The 20,185-nt window shown below is 49.6% G+C and overlaps 1 protein-coding gene across 2 annotated transcripts in view; it reads left to right on the forward strand.

Moving 5' to 3' along the window:
* mthfd1l (methylenetetrahydrofolate dehydrogenase (NADP+ dependent) 1 like) overlaps positions 1 to 20,185 on the forward strand; it is a 218,083-nt gene that overhangs the window by 40,405 nt on the left and 157,493 nt on the right. The window contains exons 6-9 of one of the 2 annotated variants that reach the window (XM_038805377.1): positions 1,316 to 1,416; positions 3,272 to 3,408; positions 14,906 to 15,008; positions 18,815 to 18,918. In XM_038805377.1, coding sequence (XP_038661305.1) covers positions 1,316 to 1,416; positions 3,272 to 3,408; positions 14,906 to 15,008; positions 18,815 to 18,918 — 445 coding nt within the window. The remainder of the gene's footprint in view (positions 1 to 1,315; positions 1,417 to 3,271; positions 3,409 to 14,905; positions 15,009 to 18,814; positions 18,919 to 20,185) is intronic. The other variant, XM_038805387.1, reaches the window with a different exon arrangement.

The following is a 20,185-nucleotide window of genomic DNA, read 5'->3' on the forward strand; positions in this document are numbered from 1 at the left end:
AATCACGACTTTCAAAGGGGAATTGGATAAGCGCCTGAAGGACAAAAATGCAGGGCTGAAGGGAAAGGATGGGGGTGTGGGAGCAACTAAATTTCTCTCGAGTGAACCAGCATGGACTCGACAGCCAAATGGCGACCTTTGCTATCACCATTCCATGATTCTGTGCTGCACTGGCAGATTATGTAGATCATTAAGCAGAGGGATGTTGGCTGAAGGGTCTTGGTGCAAGTTAGCATATTGGCAGCAGAGCTTTGGATGAGCTGAGGTTTATGGAAAATGAAAGGCAGTCATTGGGAATAATGGGTTCTGGAGATAACTTGGTTAGCCTCATGAAAGTCCACAATTTCATACAGTCAGGAGAGTAATGTCAACTCCATTTTGAAAATGAGTTCTCCTAATGTATGCATGGTTGGCAAAGTCACCACTTATTGCCTGTTTTGGTTGCTCAGAAGTTGGTGGTGAGCTGCCATCTTGAACCACTGCAATCTGTTTGATGTAGGTCCATTTATGAAGGGATTTCCAGGATTGTGACCCAGTGATGATGCTGGAATGGTGATATAGTTCTAGTCAGGATGGTGTGTGACTTGGAGGGGAGTGTACAAGTGGTTGTGTTTCCATGCACCTTCTGTCTTCATTCTGGGAGTGCAGGAAGGTATTGTCAGATAAACCTTGGTGAACTGCTACAGTCCATCTCTTAATGGAGTTATTGCAGTGCATCTTGTAGCTGGTACATACTGGAGCCATAATACACTGGTTACAGAGGAACTGGAGGTATATGTTGGTGGATTAGCTGTTAATCAAGTGGACTACGTCCGTGTGGAGTTTGCACATTCTCCCCATGATATCCAAAAGATATGGAGGGTAGGTGAATTGGCCACGCTAAATTGGCCCTTAATTGGAAAAAATTAATTGGGTACTCTAGATTTATTTATTTTTTTAAATCCAGTGAACTTACCTTGTCATTGGCAGGTCAAACCAGAGTATTATTGGAGCTGCACTCATTCAGGCAACTGGGGATATTGCATCGCAGTCCTGATTTGTATCTATATGGTGTGGAGTCAGGAGTTGAACTACTTGCTGTGGAATATGTAGCCTCTGGCCTCCTATTAACTCCAGCATTTGTGACTGGCTCCGACATGTCCCTCTTCCAAGGATGTTAATGGTGGGAGATTTTGCGATAGTGATGACACTGAATACCCAGGAGAGATGTTTAGATTCTCTTTTGATGTCATGGGTTCACTTTAGAAGCTGACCACCAAAAAATCTCTGGTTTGCCACTTACTTTTAAATTAACTAATTTGTGCTTCTTTCCCAGAATCACTGATGTTAATTTAGGAAGATTGGTTCGTGGGAATTTCAGTGCGTGCTTTATGCCCCCAGCAGCGAGTGCAGTAATAGAACTACTGGAGCAAGCAGGTGAGAACTGCAGGCAGACTGCCGGGATCTTCCCATTTCTCAAACATGCTACTGGTCTGTACACCATCCTAGCTTGCTTAATGAAAGTTTAAAAAAACTGACAATTTGATTGGTTTATTATCCAGTTTTATCTCTGTTAACAGTTTCAGCGCTAGGGTGCCGCAGTGATTAGCACTGCGCTGAGGACCCAGGTTCAATCCCGGCCCTGGGTCACTGTCCCTATGGAGTTTGAACATTTTCCCAGTGTCTTTGTGGGTCTTATCCTCACAACCCAAAGATGTGCAGGGTAGATGGATTGGCCATGTTAAATTTCCCCTTAATTGAAAAAAGAAAATGTAATAAAAATTTTGAGTGCTAAATCATGAGACTTTGAAGTGGAGCACTTGTTGGACCTTGCCTTTATACTACTGCTTGATAGAGCAGATTCTGGTCGTCCTGTGTCACTGCTACCTCCCAGCTTCTGTATTGACTAGAATCGCAGAGCATAGAAGGCTGGTGCTGGTGCCAACTTTTAAAAAGAGCTGCCCAATTAGTCCCAATCTTTCTCCAACCCTGCAAAAATTTCATAGAATCATGGAATTTCTACAGTGCAGAAGGAGGACATTTGGTCCATTAGGTCTGCATTGACCCTCCAAAAGAGCACCCCACACAGGTCCACTCCCCTGCCCCATCCCTGGAACCGCATAACCCCACCTAGCCTTTTGGACATGAAGGGACACATCTTTGGACTATGAGAGGAAACTGGAACACCAAGAGGAAAGCCTCGCAGACATGGGGAGAACGTGCAAACTCCACCCAAGGCCAGAATTGAACCCTGGCCCTGTGAGACAGGTGCTAGCCACCCTGCCACCCTTTAATAAGTATGCAAAACAACGTGCATTTGTATGCACCTTTAACATCATAAAATGGCCAACGGCACTTCGCAGTAGTGTTGACGTACAAAACATGGCTGGGAACCACAAGGAGATATTAAAGCATGGTGTTAGGGTAGAAATTTAGGAGCATTTTAATGAAGAAAAGGAAGGCAGAGAAATTGAAGGGCCGAATTCCAGAGCTATTCCTGACCTCAGAATATCTTGAAGTACACTTGAGGTGTAGTCACTGGTGTATAAAGGAGTGGTAGCACCTCTTTCAGGCTGACTTGCCACACTTGAAAATGGATCATCCTGTATTGGTCCTCACCTAGCTCTCACTTGTGGCTTCAAGTAGTTGTTAGCAAGCAACGGTGGCCACAGCCTTGTAAATCGCTTTTTTGGGCACGTTTCCTAGCTTGGGTGAATTGTGGATCTGCCTGCCCTGGCATATGAAGACTAATTCCAGCAGACAGATTGGCCTCATCCACCCAAAGGTCCAGTTATCTCGAAGGCGGTTCAGCACCATGTTGTGAAATGCATAGAACTCGACAACACATTGAAAATGTCCTTGTCACCCGCTGCATCTGGATCTATTTCCAGCATCTAGAGTCGTCTTCCCACTGGACCAAGGTAGGTCAGGACGAGAGAGGAGGCTGACGCTGCACAACTCAGCCTCACTATAATCCAGTTCACATGGAAGTTATGTTCACTGTTGTAATGTAGGAAACATGGCAATTTGTTCATGTCAAGCTCCCATTAAGAATAAGATTTTACAAGTGTACCTACCATGCCTCCTTTCACCATGCAAATTGCTCACTTAACACAATCTATGGTGCTCTGGCCTCTCGCCCTGTTACATTGTGTGCACCCTGTTACATTGTGAGCACATTTATATGATCTGTCATCAGCCACTATTAAAATGATTTGTAAACATTTGGTTCATATGAATGAGCATGCAGTTATTCACAGAATTGATCTTTTACATTCCATTTGTCTTCCAGATTTGTGTACTATCGGAAGGACGGTCTTGATTGTAGGTGACGGTGGTGCGCAGGAAGCAGCCCTGCAGAAACTTTTACAGATGGAAGGGATGGTAGTTGTGAGCTGCCAGTGGCAGAACAAAAACATCATGGAACTGGTACGAACCCTGACCTAAACCTGCGTGATGTTGAAAGCAGGAGTCAGTGGTTTATAATTCAACACGTTTTTATGTTTTAATTAATCATTTTACTGAGGCTTCTACAAATCCAAGATATTAATAATGTAAAAGTTAAAAGATTAGCCAAGATCTAAGGGGAATTGTCTAAATTGAATAACTTGTTTTTTTTTTCCTCCTGTGAAAGATATTTCTCGCATATTGTCTGCTGCCATTTTATGCAATTTCCTTTGAGCTGAGTTTCAGAAATATATTTAGAGAAAATCCATTACTGTTTTGACAAAGTAAAGGACAGAAAATTAGAGGAAAAAACCTGATGCAGTGTAAGCACGATTTTTTTAGTCTTTCCAAGGAGCTCTATGTTGTAATTGGAGAATCGTTGACTTTGGAGGTGAACAAAACTGGTGTTTTTCCTACACCCGAAATTCTGCAGTAGTCGATGTGTTTCAGTACCCGGTTACTCAAATATATAATGTTAGTAAACAGTCGGAATATTGAGGTCTGTTCTGGTACCTAATGTAAAATGGAGTTTACAGCCAGGTAAAGGGCAAATCGAAGCTTCACTGGAATAATTTTATCTTATTTGTTCCTGGGATCTGAATGTTACTGCTTAGGCCAGCATTTGTTGACTATCTCTTTTTTTTTAAATAATTTTTATTGAAAATTTTTTTTACATGAAAATATTTACCCCAACTAACTATAGAATATTACAAAATATTCCCTCTTAACAAATATCCCCCCCCGCCCGAACTCGCGCGCGCGTTGTCCCTCCCCCCCCTCCCCCCTCCCCAAAAACAAACAAAGCAACAATCAACATTAAACATGAACTGCGAACAAATTTGCCCGCATTACAACCGTAAAGAACCCACCACACCCGTTGTTGCCATCCCCCCCCCGGGTTGCTGCTGCTGCGACCTCTGTACCCTATCTCTGAGCCAAAAAGTCGAGGAAAGGCTGCCACCGCCTGAAGAACCCTTGTACCGACCCTATCAAGGCGAATTTGACCCTTTCCAACTGAATAAAGCTTGCCATGTCATTAATCCAAGTTTCCACGCTTGGAGGCCTCGCGTCCTTCCACTGTATTAGTATCCTTCTTCGCGCAACTAGGGACGCAAAGGCCAGTACTCCGGCCTCTCTCGCCTCCTGTACCCCCGGCTCCACCCCAACCCCAAAGATCGCTAGTCCCCATCCTGGTTTGACACTGGATCCCACCACCCTCGACACCGTCCTTGCCACCCCCTTCCAGAACTCCTCCAGTGCCGGACATGCCCAAAACATATGGACATGGTTCGCTGGACTTCCCGAACACCTGACACATCTGTCCTCACCCCCAAAGAACCGACTCATCCTTGTCCCCGTCATATGGGCTCTATGTAGCACCTTAAATTGAATGAGGCTAAGCCTCGCACACGAGGAGGAAGAATTAACCCTCTCCAGGGCATCAGCCCATGTCCCATCCTCTATCTGCTCTCCCAGCTCCCCCTCCCACTTGGCTTTCAGCTCCTCTACTGATGCCTCCTCCGCCTCCTGCATTACTTTGTATATGTCCGATATCCTCCCTCCTCCGACCCAGACCCCCGAGAGCACCCTATCGCTCGCCCCCCTACTGGGGAGCAAGGGAAACCCTTCCACCTGGCGTCTAGCAAATGCCTTCACCTGCAAATGTCTAAACATGTTTCCCGGGGGGAGCCCGAATTTCTCCTCCAGCTCTCTCAGGCTCGCAAACCTCCCATCTACAAACAGATCCTTCAGCTGCCTGATGCCCACCCTGTGCCAGCTCTGGAATCCCCCGTCCATGTTCCCCGGGATGAATCTATGGTTCCCTCTTAACGGTGCCTCCATCAGACCTCCCACTTCCCCCCTGTGTCGCCTCCACTGCCCCCAGATCTTGAGGGTGGCCGCCACCACCGGGCTCGTGGTGTACCTCGTGGGAGGGAGCGGCCATGGTGCCGTTACTAGGGCCCCCAGGCTTATGTTGCCACAGGACGCCCTCTCCATTCGTTTCCAAGCTGCCCCCTCCCCTTCCATCATCCACTTGCGCACCATCGATACATTAGCCGCCCAGTAATACCCCGAAAGAGTGGGTAATGCCAGCCCTCCACAATCCCTACTCCGCTCCAAGAAGACCCTCCTCACCCTTGGGGTGCCGTGCGCCCACACGTAGCTCATGATGCTGCTCGTCACCTTTTTGAAGAAGGCCCTAGGGAGGAAGATGGGCAAGCACTGAAATAAAAACAAAAACCTCGGGAGGACCGTCATTTTAACGGACTGCACTCTGCCCGCCAGCGACAGCGGCACCATGTCCCACCTTTTAAATTCTTCCTCCATCTGTTCCACCAGCCTGGAGAAGTTCAACTTGTGGAGAGTCCCCCAGTTCCTTGCCACCTGCACCCCTAAATATCTAAAACTCTTTCCTGCTCTCTTCAACGGGAGTCTCCCGATTCCCTCTTCCTGGTCCCCTGGGTGTATCACAAATACCTCACTCTTGCCCAAGTTTAGCTTGTACCCCGAAAAGTCCCCGAATTCTGCTAGCAGTTCCATCACCTCCGGCATTCCCCCTTCTGGGTCTGCCACGTATAGCAGCAGGTCGTCCGCGTATAGCGATACCCGGTGCTCCTCCCCGCCCCTTGTCAGCCCTCTCCACCCCCCTGAGCCCCTCAGTGCCATCGCCAACGGTTCAATTGCCAGTGCGAAGAGCAGGGGGGACAAGGGGCACCCCTGTCTGGTCCCCCGGTGGAGCCCAAAATACTCCGATCTCCTACCATTGGTCACTACACTTGCCGTCGGGGCGAATAGAGCAGCTTCACCCGTTTAATAAATCCCTCCCCAAATCCAAACCGTTCCAGCGTCTCCCACAGGTACTTCCACTCCACCCTATCAAATGCTTTCTCCGCGTCCATGCCACCACTATCTCCGCCTCCCCCTCCACTGCCGGCATCATGATGACGTTTAGCAGTCTCCGCACGTTCGTATTGAGCTGCCGCCCTTTCACAAAACCCGTCTGGTCCTCGTGTATCACCCCTGGCACACAATCCTCTATCCTGGTAGCCAGGATCTTTGCCAGCAGCTTAGCGTCCACATTCAGGAGCGAGATAGGCCTATATGACCCACACTGCACGGGGTCCTTGTCCCGCTTCAAGATCAGAGAGATCAGTGCCTGCGACATTGTCGGGGGCAGAGCCCCCCCCTCCCATGCCTCGTTGAAGGCTCGTACCAGCACAGGGCCCACCAAATCCGCATATTTTTTGTAAAATTCCACCGGGAACCCGTCTGGCCCCGGCGCCTTCCCCGACTGCATATGCCCAATCCCCTTGACTAGCTCCTCTAACCCTATCGGCGCCCCCAGCCCCTCTACCAGCTCCTCTTGGACCTTGGGGAACCTCAATTTGTTCAAGAAGCCCTCCATCCCCCCTCCCCTCGTCGGCGACTCTGACCGATACAGCTCCTTATAGAAGTCTCTGAAAACCCCATTTACTTCTGGCCCCTTCTGCACTACGTTCCCACCCCTCTCCCTCACTCCCCCAATTTCTCTAGCCGCATCCCGCTTGCGGAGCTGATGCGCCAACATCCTACTCGCCTTCTCCCCATACTCATAAATCGCGCCCTGCGCCCTTCTCCACTGTGTCTCCGCCTTTCTGGTGGTCAACAGGTCAAACTTAGCCTGCAAACTGCACCGTTCCCCCAACAGCCCCTCCTCTGGTGCCTCCGCATATTTCCTATCCACGTCCAGGAGCTCCCCCACCAGCCTCTCCCTCTCCTGTCTCTCCCTCCTTTCCCTATGTGCCCGTATGGAGATCAGCTCCCCCCGGATCACCGCCTTCAGGGCCTCCCATACCATCCCCACCTGCACCTCCCCCGTGTCATTAATGTCCAGATACCTTTCAATGCTCTTCCGGACCCTCTTACACACCTCCTCATCCGCCAGCAACCCCACATCCAGGCGCCACAGCGGACGCTGGTCTCGCGCCTCCCCCATTTCCAAATCTACCCAGTGTGGCGCGTGGTCTGAGACCACTATGGCCGAGTACTCCACTTCCCGTACTTTCGGGATCAGTCCCCTGCTCAATACAAAAAAGTCAATTCTAGAATAGACTCTGTGGACATGGGAGAAAAAGGAATACTCCCTCGCCCTCGGCCTCCCAAACCTCCAGGGGTCCACCCCTCCCATCTGCTCCATAAACCCCTTTAACACTTCTGCCGCTGCCGGCCTCCTACTCGTCCTTGCACTCGATCTGTCCAGCACGGGGTCCAGCACTGTGTTGAAGTCCCCCCCCATGATCAGGCCCCCTGCCTCCAGGTCCGGAATGAGGCCCAGTAGGCGCCTCATGAAGCCAGCGTCGTCCCAATTCGGGGCATACACATTAACCATCACCACTTTCTCCCCCTGTAGCCTACCCTTCACCATGACATATCTACCCTCTTTATCCGCCACCACCTCCGCCGCCACGAACGACACCCTCTTCCCTACCAGGATCGCCACCCCCCGGTTCTTTGCGTCCAATCCTGAGTGGAACACCTGTCCCACCCACCCCCTTCTCAGGCGGACCTGGTCCGCCACCTTCAAATGGGTCTCTTGTGGCATTGCTACATCCGCCTTCAGTCCCTTCAAATGCGAGATTACTCTCGTTCTCTTGACCGGCCCATTCAGCCCCCTCACATTCCAAGTGATCAGCCGGGTCGAAGGGCAGCCCGCCCCTTTCCCCTGCCGACTCGCCATATCCTGTCACCTGCTCGCCCCGAGTCAGCCCTCCCTTTCTTTTTTTTTAAAATAATTTTTATTGAATTTTTCAAAATACAAACATTTTAACCCCCCCTACATTTACATTTAAATTATAACAAAACAAAGTCAAACCCCCCTACTTAACAAGAAAAAGAAAAAAAAAAATCCCCCCCCCCCCCTACCCGCGCGTCCCCCCTCCCCCCCCCCCGCCGGCGAACCGACAGTCAGACCAACTTATCATTTCTAGCAGCGTCCTCGGGCAGGCCTTGCCCGTGCCACCGCCGCTACCGTACTTCCTTCGTCGTTGTCCCCCCCCCCCCCCCTCCCCGCCCTCCCCTCCCCTCCCGGGTTGCTGCTGTCATGGCCTCAGTTTCTATCTCTGATCCAAGAGGTCTAGGAAGGGTTGCCATCGCCTGGAAAACCCCTGCACCGACCCTCTCAGGGCGAATTTGATCCTTTCCAATTGGATGAAGTTTGCCATGTCGTTTAACCAGGTGTTAACACTCGGAGGCCTTTCGTCCCTCCACTGAATCAGGATCCTCCTCCGAGCCACCAAGGACGCAAAGGCTAATATTCCAGCCTCCCTCGCCTCCTGTACCCCCGGTTCCACCCCAACCCCGAAGATCGCAAGTCCCCATCCTGGCTTGACCCTGGACCCCACCACTCTCGACACCGTCCCTGCCACCCCCTTCCAGAACTCCTCCAGTGCCGGACATGCCCAAAACATATGTGCATGATTCGCAGGGCTTCCCGAACATCTAATACACCTGTCTTCACCCCCGAAAAACCGACTCATCCTTGTCCCCGTCATGTGGGCTCTATGCAGTACCTTAAATTGAATGAGACTTAGTCTCGCACATGACGACGACGAGTTGACCCTCTCCAGGGCGTCTGCCCATGTCCCGTCCTCTATCTGTTCCCCCAGCTCTAACTCCCACTTATCTTTCAGCTCCTCTACTGGTACCTCCTCCACCTCCTGCATAATCTTATAGATGTCCGAGATCTTCCCCTCCCCGACCCAGACCCCTGATAGCACCCTATCACTCACCCCCCCTGTCGGGGAGCGCGGGGAACCCCGCTACCTGTCGTCTGGCAAATGCCTTCACTTGGAGGTACCTGAACGTGTTCCCCGGGGGGAGCCCAAATTTCTCCTCCAGCTCTCCCAGGCTCGCAAACCTCCCCTCTATAAACAAGTCCCTCAGTTGTCTAATACCCGCCCTCTGCCAGCTCTGAAATCCCCCTCCTGTGTTTCCCGGCGCAAATCTGTGGTTCCCTCTTAGTGGTGCCCCTATCAGACCTCCCACTTCCCCCCTGTGTCGCCTCCACTGCCCCCAGATCTTGAGGGTGGCCGCCACCACCGGGCTCGTGGTATACCTCGTGGGAGGGAGCGGCCATGGTGCCGTTACCAGTGCCCCTAAGCTTATGTTCAGCCCTCCCTTTCTGACCCGCTCCCCATGGCGATGGCCCCCCCCCCCCCCCCCCCCGGTCCTCAACTTCTCCTCCCTGGCCTTTTCAGCAGCAACCCGGTAGCCCCCCCCTTCCCTCCCCCCCCCCCCCCCCCCCCCCCCCCCCCCCCCCCCCCCCCCCCGGCTAGGACCCTTCCTAGCCACGATGCACCCTCAATAGTACTTCCGTAAGTCAGCTGGTTTACGCTGACCCGGCTGCCCCTGCCACACACCGACTCCTCCCGGCATGGGGGACATCCCCCCCCCCTTACCACCCCTCCTTGACCCCGCTCCAGCGCGGGAAAGGGAGCCATTGCTGACCACGCCCCTTACTCCCACCCCCCTCCCTCCTCTGCCCCGTGCGCGGGAAACCAGAGGAAAGCCCGCGCTTTCGCCCTGCCCCTCCCCGCCCCTCCATCTTCAGTTCCACCCCCGTCCCCGATCCCACACCGATAAATACAAAACAACCAAAAACCCCACAAGAAACACATACCCCCCCGCACTCCCCCCCCCCCCCCCCACCCCGCCCCCCCCAACATAACATTATAAATAACAGAAAAAAAGAAAGAAAAAACTGGTAGAGAGAAAAAAAAAGGGTCCAAAAATACGGCCAAGTAAAAATCCAACCAAAAGAAAGCCACGTGTCCAGCTTAAAGTACCAGAGCGGCAACGACTGCCAAGTATCCCCTGGTTCTAGTTCGAGTCCAGCTTTTCTTCCTGGACAAAGGCCCACGCCTCCTCCGGGGACTCGAAATAGTGGTGCTGGTCCTTATAGGTCACCCACAAGCGCGCTGGCTGCAGCATCCCGAATCTGATTCTCTTGGCATGCAGCACCGCCTTCGTCCGGTTGAACCGGGCCCGCCGCTTTGCCACCTCCGCACTCCAGTCCTGAAAGATCCTCACCGTCGAGTTCTCCCATTTGCTGCTCCTCTCTCTCTTGGCCCACCTCAGCACCCTCTCCCGGTCACTGAATCGCTGGAACCGAACCAGCACCGCCCTCGGGGGTTCGTTTGCTCTTGGCTTCCTGGCCATTACTCTGTAGGCCTCCTCCAGTTCCAGGGGCGAAGGGACGGCCCCTGCCCCCATCAGTGAGCCCAGCATTTCTGCCACATACCTCGGGAGGTCCGACCCCTCCAGCCCTTCTGCCAGGCCCAGGATCCTCAGGTTTTTCCGCCTCATGCGGGTATCCATCTCCTCCAATCGGTTTTGCCATCTCAGGTGGAGTGCCTCGTGCACCTCCACCTTTCCCACGAGGACCGTGGCCTCCTCCTCCCTCACAGCCATCTCCTGCTGCAGCTCCCGAATTGACGCCTCTTGGGTCGCCTGTGCCCCCATCAGCCTGGTGGTCGTCGCGTTCATCGACTCCAGCAGCTCCACTTTCAGCTCCGTGAAGAAGCGCAGGAGAACGGCCTGCTGCTCCTCCGCCCATTTCCTCCAGTCCTCGGGTGCGCCGCCGGCCGCCATTTTGGATTTCTTCCCCCGCTTTTTTCGGGGAGCTGCTGCCGCTTTTTTTCCTGCCCCACTTCGGGTAACGACCATAAATTTTTCAGGGTTCTCCTCTGGGAACCTTCCCCCACCGGGAATCGCCGTTCCAGCGCCGTTAGGGGCCCTCCAATCGGCCCGAAAACACCTTCCTCGCAGGAGCAGCCAAACGTGCGACTTAGCTGGTCATAGCCGCAACCGGAAGTCTTGTTGACTATCTCTAATTGCCCATGAGAAGATGACGGTGAGCTGCCGGCTGAACTGCTGCAGGCCATGTGATGCAGGTACACCCACAGTGCTATTAAATAGGGAGTTCCAGGCTTTTGACCTAGTGGCAATGAAGGAGCAGCAATATAGTTCCAATATGGTCTGTGTATTGGAGTGGAACTTGCAGGCTGTGCTGTTCCAATGCTCCTGCTCCCCTTGTCCTTGGTGGTGAAGGTTGCAAGTTTGGGAATTGCTGCAGTGCATCTTATAGTTGATTCACATTCCTGCTACTGTGTGCCGGTGGTGGAGGGAGTGAATGCATAAGGTGGATATCAGGATCAGAGGCAGTAGGAGTGAAGACAGGCTCAAAAATTAGGGCTTTTACATTGGAAAAAAATTGTTCAATGGGGTATTTCTAACTTCTATGAGGACAAGTGGTGAAAGGTTGTTTCCTCATTACTGCATTGAGCTAAACTGAATGGTGACTTACAGTCAAGTTGTTTTGTTATTGGGTGGCGAATTGCAGTTGGCTATTATATATTCATTTGCAGTGTGATGGGCAATGGGCAGCCTGCCCTGTGGTTCGATCTAGTTGTGTTGAGTTATAGTGCTGGTGGGGATAGGTAATTTGTAAAAATGAGGAAAGGATACTTCACCCCAGGAGTGATGACTCTGACCAATGGGTATATTTTATTTTAATGCAAACTTTAATTTAGATACAGAATTAAACTTGGCGTTAATCACCTTGACACAAATGCTGCACTGCAACCATAAATTAGAAATGCTGCTTAATGTGTGGAGTGTTTCCAGCATTTTCTGTCTTTGCTTTTATTGGGCGTTAATGATCAGATTTAGTAATTCTTCTCTGGGAGAGATTTAGAAAGAAAGTACTAGCAGTTAAACCGTAGGATGTCACAAAGCGCATCACAGACAATGAAGGGCATTTTGAGGATAAAACTCCGTTGTAATGTAGTAATGCAGCTGCAGATGGTAAGGTCCCACAAATGGCAATTAAATAATTATCACCTCAACTGCTGGTGAAGTTGGGTGAGGCATAAGTATTGCTCAGGACACCAGAGAGAACTCCCTGAAATACTTCTGATCGCCATGGGATCTTTTGAGAGGGCAGATGGGGCCTGGTTTTGACTTCTCATTTGCAAGACAGCACTCCCTTAGTACTGCACTGGAGTCTCAACAACACCTGTTTGCATTTATATGGTGCTTTTAATATAATAAAACATTCCAGGGGAGTTTCTAAAGCAAAATGTGACTCTGAGCCAAGTCAGGCAATAAGAGAGCAGTTGATCTAAAAACTTGGTCAATGATTGGTTTTAAGGAGCTTCTTATAGGAAGTAAGAGAAGCAAAGGTTTTAGAGACTGAATAATGGCCTAAGAAGCTTACGGCACATCCGCCAATAGCAGAGCAATTACAATCGGATATGCTCAAATAGGCCAGATTTAGGAGAGTGTCTTGGAGGATTGTGGAGCTGGAGGAGATTATAGATGGGGATTGGTGAGGGGTGGAAGGATTGGAGAAAAGAGAATATTAAAATCACAAAATTGCTTTGCCAGGAACCAGTGGAGGTCATCAAGCACAGGTATAATAGATGAATGGGACTTTTTGGTACTGAAGTGCTGACTTTGGGCTGCGTCGAGTGCTAAAGTAGGTGTTTTGTGACTGGGGGAATTTAAGGGTTAATTTCTATCTAAAGTCTAGTCTTTTATTTGGTAATTAACTTAAAGTTGTTGTTTGGTTGGGAAGAAGATATGTTTTAGACCAGCTTTTAAGTAGGGTTCATACAGGCTTACTTGCAGTTGCTACTTGTTAATCAGATAACTGGCTTAAAACAGTTTTCAGAGGCCAGAGTCAGACAGGTATAAAAGTGAGCCATCTTAGTGTTGACTTTGGGCTGCATTAGAGTGCTAAAGTGGGAGTTTTGTTAGTCCGGTCAATATGATTTAAGTCCTGTGTTCCTGTTGTGAAAGAGAAGGAACGCCTGCACCTTCCATTTGCCCCTTGGGCAATGTCTCACACTCCCTGTACTGTCCTTTAAAAAAAAAAAAAAAGAATTGGATCCATCTAATTTTGGTTGCCCATGACCATTTATATACTGCACTTGGTTTGTTCTTGTAGTAAATCCTCTTCTGAGATGGTACAGCTCTATTTAGAGTAGGCTAGCAGTGTTAGAGGCAGGGAAGTCTACAGCACAGAAATGGCCCTTCAGCCCATCGCATCTACACCGGTCAAAAACAACCACCTAACTATTTCTAATCCCATTTTCCAGCACTTGGCCCATAGCCTTGTATGCCTTGGCATTGCAAGTGCACATCTAAATACGTCTTAAATATTATGAGGGTCTCTGCATCCACCACCCTTTCAGACATTGAGTTCCAGGCTCCCACCATCCTCTGTGAAAAAAGGTTTTCCTCGCGTCCCTTCCTGCCCTTTGCCTTAAATCTATGCCTCCATGGCATTGATCCTTCCACCAAAGGGAAAAGTTTCTTCCTGTATACTCTATGCCCCTCATCATGTTATATATCTCAATCATGACCCTGCCCTTAGTCTCCTGCTCCAAGGAAAACAACTCTAGTCTGTCTAATCTCTCTTCGTAGCTAAAGCTCTCCAGCCCAAAAACATCCTGGCAAATGTCCTCTGCATCCTTTCCAGTGTTATCACATACCTTCTATAATGCGGATTCCGGAACTGCACACAATACTTCAGAGCTGTGGCCTAACCAATATTTTATACAGTTCCAACATATCCTCCCTGCTGTTAAGCTCTGTGCCTAGCCTGATAAAGGCAAGTTTACCATATACCTGCTTAATCACTGTTTATACCTGCCCTGCTACCTTAAGTGACCAGTGAAGATCCCTGTGATCCTCTGTGCTCCCAGAGTCCTGCCATTTAACTTGCTTTGTTTGTTCTGCCCAAGTGCATAACCTCACACTTGCCAGATTGAATTTCATTTGCTGGCGGCACAGTGGTTAGCACTGCTGCCTCACGACGCCGAGGATCTGGATTCGGCCATGACCACAGGTTACTGTCCGTGTGGAGTTTACACATTCCCCCCATGTCTGCGTGGGTCTCACCCACAAAACCCAAAAATGCGCAGGGCAGGTGGATTGGCCAAGCTAAATTTACTCCTTAATTGGGAAAAAAATTATTATTTTATTTGCTCCTGATCAGCCTGTCTATATCCTCCTGTAATAGAATGCTACCCTCACTGTTTAGCACCCCACCAATTTTCGCATCATCCGCAAACTTAAATGAACAACCATCCTGCATTCATTTATATAAACCGCGAGGGCCCCAACATTATCCCCACGGGTCCCCACTGGACACAGGCTTCTTATGCTGAAGTAACACTATTCTGCTGTGTTTAAATGGTTTTACTTCTGGCTCTTATTTTCATAGAATACTTTGAATTATAACACCGAAGGATGCTATTGAAATGTTCCCAGTCCCAGCTCTTCCACTTCATCTGTCCGCTCCAATGCCATTAATCTGCTCTTTGCTTCTATCCATTTTGATCCATTTCAAATAAATGGATATATAATGTATATCCAATATCAATGTCTAATTCTTTCTAAAAATGATTTTATTTTATTTTCAATTATGTGATAGCTCCATAAGAATGATGTGATAGTGGTGACTAGTCCTGCACCAGAGGGACTTGGAGAAGATTGGTTAAATGCTGACACAACCATAATCGCCTACAATTTACCAGGTAAAGGAACAGTTTTGACTGTCTGAGTGACCACATGCTTAAATTCCTTTTTTAAGAATTTACTTTATTCTAAACGTATATGAAAAATTACAACATATAAACAATTTGGAAAACAAACTTCCCATTACACAACTATACAATTTGTACTAATTTTTCCTGTTTTTCGCCTTCCCACGACGAACAACTCCTCAAACCTGGTCACGAACATCCCCCACCTTGCCTCAACCCTCTTCTGAACCCCTTAACTCCTATCTGATGTTCTCCAGCCGAATAAGTCGCCCAGCCAGGCCGCTACCCCCGTGGCGTTGCTGACCGCCATTTCAATAAAATGTGTTGCCAGGCAATCAGAGGGGCGAAGGCCACAGCATCGGCCATCCTCCCGTTCATCAGCTCCGGCTTCTCCGATATCCCAAATATCGCCACTAAAGTGTCCGGTTCCACCTCCTCGCCCACTATTCTTGCTAGCGCTGCGAACACACCCGCTCCGAATCTCTCCTTTGCTGCCCCAGACACATGTGCGTGATTCACTGGTCCCCACCCACACTTCTCAAACTTGTCTGCCACTCCCTGAAAGAACCCACACGTTCTTGCTTGCGTCCTATGTACCCATGTGTACGACCTTGAACTGTATCCAACTCATCCTTGCTCATCATAGCACCTCACTCCATACCAGTTTATCTCTCGTCCCTGCTCTCCATCCCACTTCTCCTTAATCTTCACCATCCGCTCACTTCCCTGTTATCCCAGCCACCTGTATATGTCTCCGATCTTGCCCTCCCTTTCCACATACCGCCCAATAGTAATGTAGCATGTTCGGAAATGCTAACCCTCCCTGCTGCCTCTGCCTGTGCAACATGGTCCTCTTAACCTGTGGCATCTTCCCTGCCCATACAAAGTCGGAAATAATTGTTTCCGAAAGGAGGCCTTTGGTATAAAGATTGGGAGTATCTGGAATATAAACAGGAACCTTGGCCGAATGTTCATCTTCACCACTTGGACCCTCCCTGCCAAAGTTAAGTGCAGCATGTCCCACCTCTTGAGGTCCTCCCCAGTCTCCTCCACCAGTTTTGTTAAATTCAATTTGTCAAGCAACATCCATTCCCTTGTGACTTGAATCCCCAGGTATCTAAACCTGTCTCTCGCTGCCTTAAATGCATCCCCCTTAAATTGGCTCGTTGACCCAACTCATTCACCGGGAAAACTTTGCTTTGCCCGACATTTAGAATGCCCCAAACTTCTCCAACAGGTCCATGATCCTCTCCATGCTGTCCAGTGGGTTCGAAACATACAATAGTCGGCGGCGGGCGGCATAGAGCGCCACCCGGTGCTCCCTTTGTCCCTCGTAATCCCTTCCCACTGCCGACCCCTGAAGAGCCTTTGCCAGAGGCTCTATAGTCAACGCAAACAGCAGTGGTGACAGCGGGCACCTCTGCCGTGTTCCCCTGAGTAGTTCAAAGTTCCGTGGATCCTTGTCATTGGTCCGCACACGTGCCCTCGGTGCCACACATAACATGCGCATCCATGCCACAAACCTCAGCCCAAACCACACTTTTTCTCTGGGCCTCAAACAGGTATCGCCACTCCACACGGTTGAATGCCTTCTCCATGTCCTATTACTAGAAAGCTGCCCCCCCCCCCCCCCCCCCCCCCGGTCCCGTCCCGATCTAAGCCAAATCCCTAGCCAATGGGGCGCATGGTCTGAGATTATTATCGAGGTACTCTGCCCCCTCCACCCCGACCAAAATATCCCAGCTCACCACAAAAAAGTTAGTTCTGGAATATACCCTGTACGGATGGGAATACTCCGCTCCCGGGAAAAATCGGGAGGGCCGTTGTGAAACTCGGCCAAGTTTCTCGGAGGCCGCTCCTCACCCCCTATTCTCCCCTCCCGGCAGGGCTAGGAGCGGCGCTCCGTAAATCTCGGCGGCGGGGGCGTCGCGCCGAGAATGAAGCGGCCAGCACGCCTAATGACGTCAGCCGCGCATGTGCAGGTTGGCCGGCTCCAACCCGCGCATGCGCGGCTGATGTCATGACGCAGACGGCACGAACCCGCGCATGAGCGGTGGCCGTCTTTCTCCTCAGCCACCCGGCAAGACGTGGGGGCTTGATCTTGCCGGGCGGTGGAGGGGAAAGAGTGCGTTCGACCACGGGCCTGTCCCCTCCCGAGCACAGTCGTGGTACTCCCATCCCAATCGGGCCCCGAGATGCCCCAAACGGCACCCGTTTCACGAATGCAGCGACCAGGTGTGGTTGCTGCCATGTTGAAACGGGCGTGAAGGGCCGGCCGCTCGGCCCATCGGGCTTGGAGAATCGCACCACCTTTTCCATAAACCCAACCAGCTCCTTTGCCATTCGCATCCTTCCCATTGACCTGGTCCATTGAGCCCTCACACGGTCCATGTTATCAGCCTTGCTTCATTCCCTCTTCCGTCCATCATCCTCCTTTTTTTTTTTAGCTCTAATTTCACCTTATACCTGGCCCGTTCAAGGTGGGGCCCATTCTCTGCCCCAACCATGTTTCTTCTCCAGCCTCGCCTCATCGCGTCACCCACTATTTGCAGATTCTCCCTTCCTGATCTATTTTCCTGCTCCTCCACCTTCGCTCTCAACGTCTTGCACAGGTCTCCTGAGAGCCCCACCTCCACCTCCAATGCCACCACCCGATCGCTGTGGTCCGGCAACACCCTCTTAATCTCTCTGATCTGTGACCCCTGTGCCTCCAAACATTTCTCCACCCTCTCCATCGAGCCCTTCAGGGGTGCCACAACCCCTTCAATGGCCTTGGAGCAATCCTCCTGCATTCTCCTTCCTCTGCTGGCAGAACCCTTCCTTGACAAAGGCCACCAACTGTTCCATCTGGGGCCTTGCTCTGGGTCACTGTCTGTGTGGAGTTTGCATGGGTTTTGCCCCCACAACCCAAAAGATGTGCAGGCTAGGTGGATTGGCCACGCTAAATTGCCCCTTAATTAGAAAAAAGAATCAGATACCCTAACTTTTTTTTTTTAAGTACTGACTGTACCCAACCAGCCCATGCTTGCAAAACCTAGAACATTTTGTCGAGCATTGGCTGTGAGTGTGCTGTTGGGAAGTACTTGCTGAACAATTCTGATTGTGCTGACAAGAATTGCCCTGACAACCAATTTACTAGTCTGGTTCTTGGTGACTCACGTACGTGTGCTGGAAGCTACATATCTTCAAAAGCAAGGCCAAATTCTTTGCATACAGAAAGAGTATGTCCTTACATGTAACTTTTTGAACTGAAAAATAGCTTGGGGTACAGCCATTCCCTGGTTCATACCCCAAGGCAATGCCTTGAGCGATCAGTCGACCTGCCAGATTTGAATTTAAACAAAAGCTTGACAGTTAACTGCTTTCTGGAGCATTCCCCATGGCAGTGCCTCTACCAATCCCAATCTGTTTGCCAACCAATCAGTGCTCTTGTCTTGCAGTAAAAATTGTTGATCGCTTTAGAATTGGTCTTGTTACAAATCTGTCCTGATGAGTGCAAGATGAAAAAGCTTCAACAATGTCTCTTTCTTAAGGAAGCCTGTACTACCAACAACCCTTTGTTGGTATTTAAGATAGAAGCGCTGGGGAAATTTTGAAAAAAAACCTCTGAATTTCATTTCTTCCCTAAAATGGTTGTAAACAGACAAACCAACCAGTTTAGTGGAAAATAGCAGTTCCTTTAAGAGGCTGGTTCCCTTGAGTGCTCTTTGTTAGATTTGATTCTGGTTCATAGGTCATTACAGGAAGAAGAATATTTTGAGTATGTAATGACTGACCTGTTTTGTGCTTCGTCCCAGCAGCAGTTAATAGTTTGAGTTCCAAACACCAAGATTTCCAACAAGATGAACCTAGGTCCTCACAGGATGGAATTGGACTCCTGAAAGCAGCAATGCAGATCAAGGTTGGACAAAGTTCAGATCTCCAGTACCTGGGTCAAGGGACCTTTGCCTCCAGTTCTCCATCTTATAAATTCAGAGGCTAGAGGAAAGCGGGGATGAAGATTTTTCTTCATTGTTGTGATGCATGTACTTGCTAAACCAGTATTACTAAGTACCAGTGTCTGAAATAACTGGCTGCAGAAGAGGAGACTGTTTCTATAGATTCTTTTTCAATCTTAATTATTAACACTAAAAATAAATAAATAAGGGCAGCACGATGGCACAGTGGTTAGCATTGCTGCCTACGGCGCTGAGGACCCGGGTTCGAATCCCGGCTCTGGGTCACTGTCTGTGAGGAGTTTGCGCATTCTCCCCGTGTCTGCGTGGGTTTCACCCCCACAACTCAAAAGATGTGCAGGATAGGTGGATTGGCCACGCTAAATTGCTCCTTAATTGGAAAGAAATAATTGGGTGCTCTAAATTTTTTTTTTAAAAATAATCTTTATTGTAACAAGTAGGCTTACATTAATACTGCAATGAAGTTACTGTGAAAAGCCCCTGGTCAACACATTCTGATGAGAGAGAATTCAGAATTTTCAGCTGGTACAGGAATTGAACCCGCGCTGCTGGCCTTATTCTGCATCACAAACCAGCTGTCTAGCCCACTGAGCTAAACCAGCCCTCCATTTGATACTAGGAGAGAATGAACTTTGATGTTTAACTGTGCGACCTAGGTTGTTTTTGGTACAGCCGCTCAGGAAGGATATAATAGCCTTGACTGGTGCAGCGCAGTCACCAGAATGACGCACGCTAAAAGGGTGAAATATAAGGGTTGCATTGACTTGGCTTGCATTGCCTTCAGTATAAAAGGTTAATGGATGAAGTAGTTAAGATGATTAAAGGAATTGGGAGGATAAATGGAGAGAAGCAATTTCCTCTGATGGGACTGATAGTACTTTGTTAGGCAAGGGTTACGAATTCTGGGTTGATGAATAGAATTGATATATAAATCAATCGTAACCTAATTGAATGCTGAAACAGGTTGATGGGTGTTCTGCTCCAATGAAGATTGTATTACCTGTTCTCTTTTTCTTGAGATCCTGTCATCTTAATCCCATCATCTGAGAAACTAAATTCAGGTGATAATGTCCCCCAAAGCAGGATGTGCAGCTGAGAATGTATACTGAATTCTAATGTAACGTTACACATACAGGCGACTTGCAGCATCAGCTTCATGTTTAACACCTTTTGCTCTCCAGATCAAGTCTGTTTGGAGCTGGAGTATTTATG

Source organism: Scyliorhinus canicula, chromosome 1 (genome assembly GCF_902713615.1).
Source record: "Scyliorhinus canicula chromosome 1, sScyCan1.1, whole genome shotgun sequence".
NCBI lineage: Eukaryota > Metazoa > Chordata > Chondrichthyes > Carcharhiniformes > Scyliorhinidae > Scyliorhinus > Scyliorhinus canicula.